General features: G+C 38.7%; 1 protein-coding gene across 1 annotated transcript in view; it reads left to right on the top strand.

Moving 5' to 3' along the window:
• Positions 1 to 3,256: 3,256 nt before the first annotated feature.
• Positions 3,257 to 12,642, top strand: part of LOC108729482 (uncharacterized) — a 134,377-nt gene continuing 124,991 nt past the window's right edge. Inside the window, exon 1 of the mRNA XM_018458627.1 lies at positions 3,257 to 3,371. Coding sequence (XP_018314129.1) covers positions 3,317 to 3,371 — 55 coding nt within the window. The 5' untranslated portion in view covers positions 3,257 to 3,316. The remainder of the gene's footprint in view (positions 3,372 to 12,642) is intronic.

Below are 12,642 nucleotides of genomic sequence, written 5' to 3'. Positions count from 1 at the left end.
CTGGTCCATCTCGCTCTTAGACCATCCGTTTACAAACACTGCTGTAAAAACTTGTAAAAACGGAAATCCGCGATCGGCTGCGGACGGAATGGGGCACACGTTTGCGTATCAGACGCGGGGGCAAGAAAGTCGGGCGCTCTACGGAAGAGACAGAACAGAGGGTATGTATTTGGAACGACGACGCGAGGGTGAGAAGGATGGCGCGCGAATAGACGCAATTCTGATTACTTCGGAGGATCCCGTGTTGCCACGGCGGATTTACGCGCGATACTACAGGGCTCAAGGGCTTCATGCTTCGGAAATAAAGGCAAGAAGAAAAAAATACTGTTGTCCGGAGTAAGAAACGTGTCAGTGCATAATTTTCTACTTTCCGCTTTTCTTTTCTCTGTCCGGGGCAGTTCCGGGAAATTTTTCGAGATGTATCCTGACTGTTGGACTGTCTCAAATTAATTGACGCTCGAAATAAGAGAAATATGAGAAAATATGTGAATCAATTCGATTTCCGTTAAATTATAATCAAAAACGCAATTAAATTTACAGATATATTGTAATAGAAGTTATAATTAAAAACAGACTAGCAATTATTATTATTACGATAATTTATATTATGAATGTTTTATCGTCACAATGGTAGCTCTAATTAATTGCATTTCGCGCCGCCCCATGCGCGTTTCGACATTTAAGAACATTCTCAGGCGGATCAATATTTTGACAGATCAATAACGGGGTCTCGGAAAAATGGCGACGCGCCGCGGGCCCCGCGTACTATAAATCCGTCACAGGTTTCCAGTTGTACCTGACGTCCGCAAACACAACATTGCTTTTCGTGCACCCGCATATATCTGTTTTTCTGCGTTTCCGCCCTCGGAAGCGAAAAATGCGGTATGATGCACCAGCGATAGTTGCATTTCCTGCATTTTCCTTTGATTTTTGGATTCTCATTACGTACCCCTCGTATTTTACTTGGCGGCGACCCCGCGTGCACAAACGCATGCACACACCGTGATATCTCGGCCTTCCTCTACGATTACATCCCTACCGCTCTCATTCGGTTTACTACGCCTTCAGGTGCAACCTGACGCCGTACATGCTAGATGGAATTCGATATAAGCGTCGCTTGAACACGGAATCATTTAACATGAGGAAGAGGTAACTGAAACATTTCCAGCTCTTATTTCTCAAAGAACTAATCCTTTTACTTCTTGCTATAAAAGAAAAAAGAAAATTCGCCCTGCAGTCGCGCTGCATGAGACGCGAGACTCTCTCGACCTGTCTATAACGTATTGTCTTTGATGATACATCACTGTATAACGCACTTCGTGCGAGGCAATCTCGGATGTTCACAGACAAGATTTAGCATGTATCCACACACACACACCCACACACATATACATATATATATCTCACGCGTATTTGACTCCATACCGCATAACTTAAAGTTTCGAAGAAAAACGTTCCACATAACTCGGCGCGCTTATATCGAATTCGCCCGAATGTAGACCGCATTACGTCACCATAGAAAGAGTTTAACCAAAGTTTAAGAGGTACCGAGGAAAAGCGAGGGTGGGGTATAGGGGAAGAAGGTTAACTTTTCGGGCCCCATCCGCGCGCCACTAAAGTCGGAACGATACAAGGAGCCTATCGCTTGAACGAGAATCGAGTCGATATATTCCATCCGTTTCCCACGGCTAGAAGAATGCTTAAGTTTAAGTGCGGATGTGCTTTTATTCACTTGGCGTGGAGAGGCTTAGACTTAATAGAATACGGATACTTTCAGTCAAGTCATTCGATATCGTATCACAAGATACCGGAGAGTGTTTCCTTTCGAAAATATCGATAGTTTATGACAATCCAAGAGAAAACAGTGTCATGAATAAATGAACTCTAATGCAATTTGATATTATGTAATATTATATTTTATGAAACTATAATATTATATATTTTATAATATACAATAGTATACTTTAAGATAATTAAGTAATAAGATTGAGTAATTTTGTATATAATAATATAACGTGCATATATATGTACACATATATTAAAATAAAGGCGAATTAAATAACCTAATTAATTAAAAACGCTATTTAATAAACGCCAAGTTTGAATAATTGTTTCACAAATTTTAACGACAAATATATATATATTGTATATAATATTTTATATATAATACATATAATATTTGTCATTAAAATTTGTTGAAAGATTATTCAAACTTGACATATATTTAAATATCGTCATCGAGTTTAATTAATATTATTTAGTTCATCGAGTTGTCTTTTATTTGGTCCAACTTTCCAGCTATCTATGGTTCGTTGAAAGAATAAGGTATCATTGCAAAACAAAATAACCGAAAATATAAAACGTTAGATATTAATTCGCAAAAATTCTTATCCGCATTTCGCATTAATAGTCTTGCGACGATGCGTAGAGTGCAACTTCCGCACAGGCGCTCGCAGAAAATCTCTCGCTCTCTCCTTCCCTTTCTCAATTTCCTCCCCCTCCCCTCTTTCTCTCTCTCTCTCGGATTCATTCGGGCTAGTTCGTGCCGAGATACCCCTATTTCGGCCTCGTGCTGTTCCAACTTCGGGTACTCTCGGGCGCGCGTGCGAACGACCGAGAGAGAAAGAGAGAGAGAGAGAGAGGAATGTAGGCGAGCGAGAGGGGGTTACTACGCGGTGCTGCCGCCGGCCGCGCGCGTGAGGGTGGGAGACGGCGCCCCGCGTTCTAAAGCCCGTAGGCCGCGCCGCCGCCACTGCTCCGCACACGCGATCATCGTGGGGTACGGACGCACGTTCTCTCTCTCTCTTTCTCTTCCTCTATCTCTCCCCGAATGCCTCCTCGCCGCCGCCGCTGCCACCCGCTATTTCCGCGCGACGCGTGTTCGCCGCACGATCGGGACCCGCGTGTGCCCCATGAGTGTCGCCGTGACTCGCTGTGAGAGGGTTAATGAGTGCGCGGTGCCTCCAGTCGACGAGGAATGGTTGAGTGATAATTAAACGTTAGAAAAAAAGGAAAAAAAATAAAAAGAAAGAAACGAGGAGTAATATTCAAAACGGTTCGTCGACGATTACTTGTACGACGTATTTTGTGACGACGCGATTGTTGACAAGTGGATTTTTAATGTGAAAACATCTCTCGTGCGTGGGTGCGATAAGAGAAACCGGAGTACGAAGTGCGCTGTGAGGAAGCGATTTGATTTTCGATCTCGCGCGTGCAATTAGAGCCACGCGCGTGTAGACCAACTCCGATTCTCTCTTCTCTCCTTAGAGTTGAACGACTGCAGTCGGAGGCGGTAAAAAAATCGAGCCGAATCATCATGGATTGGATTGGTCTGACCAGCTTGTTATTGTTCTGCCTCGGACGGATCGGGGGTAAGTGCAGTGTTGTGTGGTTTTTGCATCGCGCATCGGCTTGGACCGGCGCGGCGCGGGCGCGGGCGCCTCGTGCGCTGACGCATGAATCAGGGCTTTTGTCGAACGAGAGGCTCCACCGCCGTTGCTGTTGCCGTTGCCGTTGACGTTGCCGTTACCGTTGCCGCGCCGTGCTGCTCGATCGATTCGATTAATCGCCGACGATCCGCGTCGGGAATGCGCGGCGTTTCGGACATCCGCTGGGGCCTGCCCGTTGCGCGACGCTGTTTTGCTTTTGTTCGCAACGCGACGTCGATGGCCTATTTGCGGCTCGCTATTATATGAACGGGTGCAACGGCTGATGATAACGCGCACGTCGAGCCCACTATCTGAAGGTAGCAATCGCAAATTGCTTCACAACAGGAATCAACACTTATCATCCTCTAGCCCGTTGCTCGATACAACTGTCTCCCACAATAAATTCTTTGTGATGGCCACTTTACGCCGCTAGTGCGTAAGTTTCGCTCAACGTCGTCGTCCTTCAATTTTAAAGGTGTTTCCTCACGTTTAACTTTAGTAATTTTTGACTTCAACTAGAATATCACGTCTATATTCCCATCTAAATTCTCGCTATCTCGGTACTGGTGCGGAGTTTTTCGACGCCTATGCTATTTTCTCGCTTCTCTGTTCTTGAAATTGGGAAAGTTATGAAATAGGAGAGATATAGTTTGGAAAGGCTGGCCTGCGTTCGAGGATATTACTGATTCTTGCCGCACTAGCCGTTTGAAAGTAGTCATACATTTATTCTGCCACGACGGGAATGACAGTCTATTGGTAATAACTAAAGTGCTGACTTTCTGAATTTTTAAGCAGTCCCCCGTGTGACTTATGCATTCGAGTCTGCAAAGTGTAACTTTTGAATACTTGAGTATTGGAAATGGTTTAAGAAACGATAAAGTACTTTTGGATTCACGAGAACACCTAAAGGTATCTACTATAATGCTGATCTTTGTTTAAAAAACAATCGCGAGATATAAAATTGACGGCAAGTTGGAGCGTGACAAGTTTCGTAGATGCTTTCGCATATTGAATTTTAAACGATCACTTAAAACTGTTTGGAGCTCATATTCTACTCGCTCGAGATAGTCGGCTGGGCAATTGAAATCTGTTAAAATTTCGTCAAGATCAAAATATCAAATGGAGACAATTCGCGAGTTTGCGACATCTCGTTTCTTCTCTTAAATCCTTAAGTGGTCATGCTGACGCACAGAGTATGTCATCCTCGAATAAAGCTGCATAAAATAATGATAACATCCGAGTGGTCTTCCTCCATCTAACCCTCTTAGTGATCTTTTAGACACGGAATATTAACATTGTTCACGCTATTTTGCGCAACGCGACATCAAAATCGCAACAGCAAAATTAACGTATTTCTTTTTAATTTCACGTTTGGTGCAGTCTTCTGCATGTATATGCCGCGCGATTCATTATGTACTTTTTCTGTTTTAAATTTTTGTACAATATTATGTTTTTTGTTTATTATGCGATAGATATATGAATAAAGTAGTATTGGACATTAATAGATCGTTTTATTTTTTAACTAAAATAATCGACTAAAAATTTAAAATATACAGAATGTCCGGTAAGTTTTAACAAAGCGCTCGTATGCAGATAAAGTAGACTAAACTGAGTCGAAAAATCCTCTACTAATAACTCCAGTACATACGCCGCACCTATCAAAAACTTGATTTATTAAGTATTATTTACTATGTTTAAAGTAAACGAACTATATCAGTAAAAACTTTGTATTGTCTACTACTATGAAAAAAATATTAGAAATCCGAAATATATATATATATATATTTATTTTTCGTATATTAAATGACACAATAACTTATAAAATGTGTTTATAAAGTTTTATTAAGGAATAAGAATGATAAATATGTATATCAAGTAATAGATAATAATTACAATCTTCCTACATATATTACAAGCGTTATGACATGAGGTACATGTTTCATGTAATGTGTTTATTGCATTTAGTGCACTGAATTCAATTTGCGCACTTTGTATGCTTTGGGCATAAATCCCGCCCGCTAAAAATGTCCCAAACAGGTAGGATATACAAGACAACGAACTAAACAAAGAATACGAAAGCAAAGTACTTGTATTTTGCTATACAACATGCTTTACTATTTCTCTACACGTATGTATCACGAAATAACCACTAAGTCTTTTACACGTCCTACAGTAATCGTTTTATGTAGATTTTAATTTATGATAGTGCTACTTATTACAGTGACAAATTGATTCAACTCACAATAATTTCATTAATATTAACAAGAAGCTGAAATCATAACACAATACTAATATAATATAAAGGCATGTAATAGAGTAGTTGCGGGAAAATTATCCCCACTCCTATTTTTTCTGATTTCTGCGGCGTAAATCCCAGCGCGGCGTATTTACCGGAGTTACCCTAATCATGATTAATATAATCAATTAATGAAATTATTCGTGAAATATAATTTTCTACAATTAATCGATTAAGTTTATTCTAGGGTAAAGTAATCGATTAAAAATTAATTGTATTAATTATGAATCGTTAATTTTTAATTATCTAAAAAAATTGTATTTATAATTTTTATTGCTATTATTAAAGAACTATTATTTTGTCATATCGAAAAAATGTTTAAATCGATATTGGTCGATGAATTATTTTGTTTCTATGTAAACTGGAAAAAAGATTGGGCATACATTAATCGTGTTTGTTCTATCCTGTAACCAAAAACTAATAATAAGTAATAAATAACGATTAATTTTTTAATTAGTAGTCAGTAATTTTTATTCAATCGATTGAATTAATCACAATTGCAAACAACAATGTACAGGGTGTCTCATAACCATAAAATATATAAACCGTAAAATATTTTTATAGTGTAAAGTTTCCAGAGGTAAAATAGAGTAAAAAATTCTAATACGAAATTGTCAAAGCTACAGTAGTTTTTGAATTATAATTGATCAAATATAGTTTGTAATTCAAAAACTATTATAGCCTCGACATTTTTGTATTAGGATTTTTGTCTTAGAAAGAATTTAGAAATATTAATAGAAGTAAAATACAACAAAGAAGAGTTTAAAGAAGTAAAATAGAAAAAATAAAATTTTTGTGTTGTAAGCAATTACAGTTATGCTTAAATTCAAAAAATTATTGCAGCCTCAATATTTCCGTATTAAGATTTTTATTCGACTTTACCTCTAGAATATGCTGTGAAAGTATTGTATTGTATTGAATATTTGAATGAAGAACAAAAGTTAAAATCAAAGTTAATATAAAGTAGGACTTTAGAAAAAAGCCAAAGAGGAACAAAAACTCTAATCATAACATGTAATACAGCGTTATTTTCTCAGAGCACAGAATACGTCGCGCATGACCACATATGTGTGATGACAACTGCTCGGACGATCACTTAAGGATTAGTACGAGCACATATACATATAGAATATGCAAGCTTTACGAGAGACAACAATCGGAATTGGAAGAATATTTGGTTTACGGATGTAAAATGCGTGAAAAAATAGACCACATCGGCGACTAGGCAGTAGATAAAAAAGTATGTTGTCGTTTTTTGTTCCCTTTCCATCCCAGTTCCCTCCAGAATCTACGGAAACCGCAGCCTCCGGCATTTTTTCAAAGCTCTTGAATTCGCGAAACGATTGCAGCATACGAGATATGCATTTCCGAGAATTCGCGCCCGTCTATATATCTACTCTCAATCCCCATCCTCGTTGCATCCTCGCGCTACCCGCACTCCCACGCCACTCATTCCGAAACTCATTTCGCGATATGGGATAAACAACGGCATTGTCGGAAAACACGAATGAAGCTCGAACGAACGTACCTCCGCCGCAATGCCGTACGATCCAATTATCACCGTGGTGTGTCACGATTGCGTATCAACTATGCTTAATTTAACAGGGTTTTGATATTGTCTCTGATTATCGACCTGCTCGAAAAGTACGAACATTACCTGCTATCGCCCCGTTAATTTGAGTGAAAATAAATTAATGGAGAAACACATCAGCGCAAAAAAGTGATATTTGTTACGTGCTCGTTGTAGAATATCTATATTTCGCAGAGTTATCATCTACGAGAGATCTTTCTTTTTGACATAATCGATCCCTGAGTAATGTAAGGGACAAAGTGTCGGTGATTAAAATGCCCGGTAGCGAAGTAACGACACTTAAATGATTCCCTTACGGTTGACTTAACTTTGTTCATCGCGCCGTTCTCTCCCGTCGGGATTAATAAGTACGAAACGGTACGAGGGTTACACGCGATCCTCGCGCGAGATATCGTCGAGTAGAAAAAATTTGTCGCACAAGATCGATAAGAATGTAAGGGCACCAGAGAAAACTGGGGGGAGGGGGTTACACACTTCGCGTACATCAAGCGTATCGCAGCAGGTACGTACGTACATTTATCGTGTATGAACTTCAATTTCGTGATGGAAGTGGATTAATACAATTTAATGGCGTCCCGAGAGAATTATATGCACGTCGACATCTCGTACCTCGATCTGCCTACAAATACGCGGAGACGTGTATACGGTGTATACGTTGCACGTATGCATCCGTGAGGGTGTGTACGTGTGTGTATGTGCCCGCACACGCGGATCCCCGAGATGTATATCGGGGTTGAGGGGGGTACTAGTACTCGGCGTGCTTAATGATAATGGGGATAATAATAATTTAATTTAACACTCCGCGAGAGAAGGAGGTCGCGCTCTCACACTGAACCGCCCGCGCCGCGTCGGTCCTCTCCGCTTCTCCTTCTCCCCTATCCCCCTCGCCAAAATTCCTCCCTCGCAGAGTGCAGTATGCAAATATCAAAGAGTTGTGTCCTCCGCCTCTCAGTTTCTCCGACGTCACTCAACTTTGGTCTTAATCTTTCCTGTTATTTATCTTGACTGTTTGTTCCGAATCTTTTACGACTACAGCTCTCTGTAGTTCTTTATCTCATACACTGTCCTGTGTAATTTTTGTTACGATCCTTAGGAGACTCGTTTCAGAAGGCAATTAATCTACATTTATTCGCGTATCTTTTCGCTTGTCTTATTAAACGGAATTTACGCTCTGTTTCTCTCTCTCTCTCTCTCTCTCTCTCTCTCTCTCTCTCTCTCTCTCTGTTAACGCATACATTCTTTGACAGCCAGAATGAGTACATTTAGTCGTTATCTTTATACGACAATAACGAGGTAATCGTTTTTCCAATATTGTCCAATGTTACCCGAGATAATTATTCGTGTACGCTCTTAAGGGATCGAAATAATCTCGGAGTATTAATAAATTGAATTTTTTTTCTTTTTTCTTTCTTTCATTTTTACTGTAGCTTACGTAATAATACGCGCGTGTCATTATCTAATGTGCCCTCTTATAATCTGCTTTCATATGTCGCTTTTGCGTTCTAATTTTATGACTTTATGACGTTTCTCTGGCGCTTTTAGGAACTTGGACGCTTAGAGAGGACATAGTAAATATCTCTCTCTCTCTCTCTCTCTCTCTCTCTCTCTCTCTCTCTATTTTCTTTCTCATGAACTAGTGACTCACGTAGGACGAAGATAAAAAATGCGTATGTACGATTGCGAGAGGGAAAAAAGGAACAGCCGCGCGCTTATGAGAAATGCAAACGACATCGTGGGATCCGAGGAACGACTGTCATGGTCGCGTTCACATTTCTGCTTCTATTTCCATACACTCGTGTTATACATTTGCGACGCGGAAAATATGAAGTCACATCGCGGCCTCGAGAAGAGAAGAGGGCGCGTGCAAAGGACGCGAGCGTAATAATACGTGTTTAACTGCCCCCTGGACTTTTAACCGGGACCGCTGTGCTGCCAATTTTTCAACGTCGTATTTCTCCGACGATCAGATACGGCTGCATATTGCTCGATGTCCGTATATAACACGAGATTTCGAATAAATCCGTATCTATTCGCGACCAAACTCCTCCATCACGTAATAAATCGTCCATCCGTACGATCGTGCGGTATTTCTACATAAAATTGATATTAATCGCGGACGTTACTGTTAGCTTAAATCGAAAATGCCGTTTAATTTGCTATTGCGCAAACTTTCTTTTATTACGGAGAGACAATGTAATTCTTTCACTTTTTACTGTAAAAAAAATTTCATAAAATTACAATAATTATACCTGATGGATAATTTTGGGATTCATTATTAAAGATGTATATTTACACACGTGGATAAAGTTACCAATAAAATTATTCTTTTTTTTTTAATATTAAAACAATTTGCAAAAGTAAATTTACAATTGAAGTTATAAGTTTATAGAAATATTTATTTAAAATAATTCACTGACGAATTATAATTTTTCTTAAGCTATGTTATAAGATGCGTACAAACGTAAATGTAAATATAACATTATTATATCTGGAATTTTACCTTGGATATTTCTGTAATATTATATAATATTATAAAAATTTGTACATATCGCAAAAGAGAGACAAAAATGGTCAAATTGCAAGCAAATTAAAGACTGTATTGCCAAATAAAAACTATGGAATGAGAATAAACAATTGTTTTTATTTCGCAATGCGATCTTTAATTTACTCGTAATTTGACTATTTATTTCTGTCTTTTATAATTTGCAATTACCGGGCTTTGTCAATTTGGTTAAAATTTCTACACACACACACACACACACACACACACACACACACACACACACACACACACACACACACACACACACACATTTTTAAAAGAAATTATGCAAAAATGAAAAATTATATTCATTGTTTGTTGCAAAAATGAAAGATCATATCGTTGATTTTGATGTGTGCAGTTTCTTTAGCATCTCAAAAATGAAATTTTTTACATATATTATTTTTATATGTAACATTAAACATTATTTTACAATTTGAAATGGTATCGAACGTCGAGAGTAGCGTCGATGCTCGTTGATATCTCCTAAAATTCAATCCACATTCGCGATTCCAATCCTCTATGAATATTTCTGAATCACTCAGATCTAGAGTCCACTTATTAATTAATTCGCTTTCCATGAATACCGTTCCTATATGGATTAAGTAAACACGAACAACACGTTTCGGTATATTCTGTTTACTCAATTGTTGAATCGGCAAGAGAGGTTGGAAGCCGCGACTGCGATGGCGCATAAACCGGCATGGTGCGGATGGTTAGCGCGAGAGAGCGAAAAACCGGACGCCAGGAGGTTAACGATGCGCTGCGGCACGGCGGTGGCGGCGTCTGTTACCGTTGTTACTATCGACGAAATTACGATACCCAGCGGGTGAGTTGGCTGCAGCGAACTGCTGGTCCCCGCGCGATAGTTTCGAGACGTAACGCGCTATTCCGTTTAACCCTACAAACGTACCTATACGTTGACCACCGAGGTCGAAAAATCGCGACGTGTCGCGCAGATATCGCAGCTTTCGTGCAAGAGACGCGGCATTACGTCGATTTCTATCGCACGAGCGGAAATTGCGCGTGCTGCCGACGAGAATGCGAGAGACGCCCGGCAGGTGTACCTCGAGATCGTGGAACGACATTTAATCTCGCGCTCGTGGAAGACATATACACGTTGCACCGTATCCGTTTGCCGATTTTTACGACTATCCGAGAAGCTCGCGAATTATGAAACATTGGATGTTGTCATATTTCTATTGTAACTTGTCATCGATATTTTCTTCTTATTCTCGGAAAAAGAAACCGTCCTCAAATTTTAGGATTATATATCATGGTGACATTATGGTACTTATATATGCGTTAATGTTATCGTTTTGTTATTCTTTATGCTGTTATTGTACCTTGTAGTTATATATCATTGAATAGCTGGATAGGTGATAATCTCGTGATATTGGAAAATCAAGACCTCCGGTCATTGCGATCGTTGATCGTCTACGCCCGTCGTTTGGTTTTAATTGCCGGTCGTAAAGGTAGTTCAAGTAGTCAAAGTGCCGCAATCAAGTTAACGAGGCAACTTTTACGTTCATGAAGAGGTATATTATATATTCCGCGAACTACATTATATTATATTATATTATTCCGTCCGCGTATTCGTGGTCGCGCGAGCATTATTTTCGCTCGAGGTTCACGCGACGCGCTCTCGCTCATATAACTACGTGGTAACCCCGCCGTTACTAAGTATCTCTAGATATCTGACTCGTCTTCGCCGTGTGTAAGGCGCACCAAGTTTGTCCGCACGTTCTCTCATCCGTGCGAATTCTTTGGCCAACTTTGGGACCGACTCCTCTCGCAGGAAAATTCGGATTCAACACCATCTGCGTGCTCGGAAACTTTTTGATACTCAACATTAAATATCTTTGTGAGCCTGAAATTAAAGTTCCATTCAAAGTTAAATTTGCTTTCGAAATTAAAAGCGATGGACAAGTTATCGTTATACATTCGCACATCTCTTATATTTAATCGGGAAAATTTTTATTTTCCCCATATATTACTTGGCTACTAAATAAAAAAAATAATTATATTATTATTATTATTGAGATGCAGTGACAATAAAATAGGCTTCATAAAAAGAAGGCCGTTTTAAAACTGCATCACTAAAAATAAGGTATCAGCAATAATGCTGTTTATAAACTTAATCCTAAAATTAAATATAAACTTAAATCAAAAGAAGAATAATAAGAAATAATATATTAGGATACATCAACAAACACTAAACTAAATTTATAGTGATGTAATATATGGAGAAATAATTTGAATAGGAAATAAAATGTGTAAAACAGCTAACAACGTGTGAAACGATACAACATCAGAATAGCAATGAAGGAAATTACATACATAAATAGATGTTATACGTGCATAATAATTTAAGCTGTAGATGAGAATATGATATATGACATACGTAATTGATATTTATGTACATGTATGCACACATACATGCACAATCTCAGGCGTATGCAAATAAATTTTACACATGCACATGTAAGAAAATAAATATTATGTAATATGAGAAATAATGAAATGAAAAATACAGCGTATTTTAAACAAAGTAGCAATGAAGAGGAGCGAATACCGGGAGGCGAGGAATTAAAATATTATATTTTGCTGCAATGTGAAAAAACGCAGCATGAAATTTATATAATAGTACGATAATTAAAATTGGACTAATTGATAAAAATTAAAAGTTTGCCGACAAGATGTCATAAAGCGAAAAATTATGATAATGTTCCTAGAAGTACGTCCATGGTACACAAAAAAACTTAAGCAGTAAAACATAAGCAGT

Source organism: Mycetomoellerius zeteki, unplaced genomic scaffold (assembly GCF_001594055.1).
Source record: "Mycetomoellerius zeteki isolate Tzet28-1 unplaced genomic scaffold, Tzet1.0 scaffold74, whole genome shotgun sequence".
In the NCBI taxonomy this organism is placed as follows: Eukaryota; Metazoa; Arthropoda; class Insecta; order Hymenoptera; family Formicidae; genus Mycetomoellerius; species Mycetomoellerius zeteki.
This window is presented reverse-complemented; position numbering and strand designations above follow the sequence as displayed.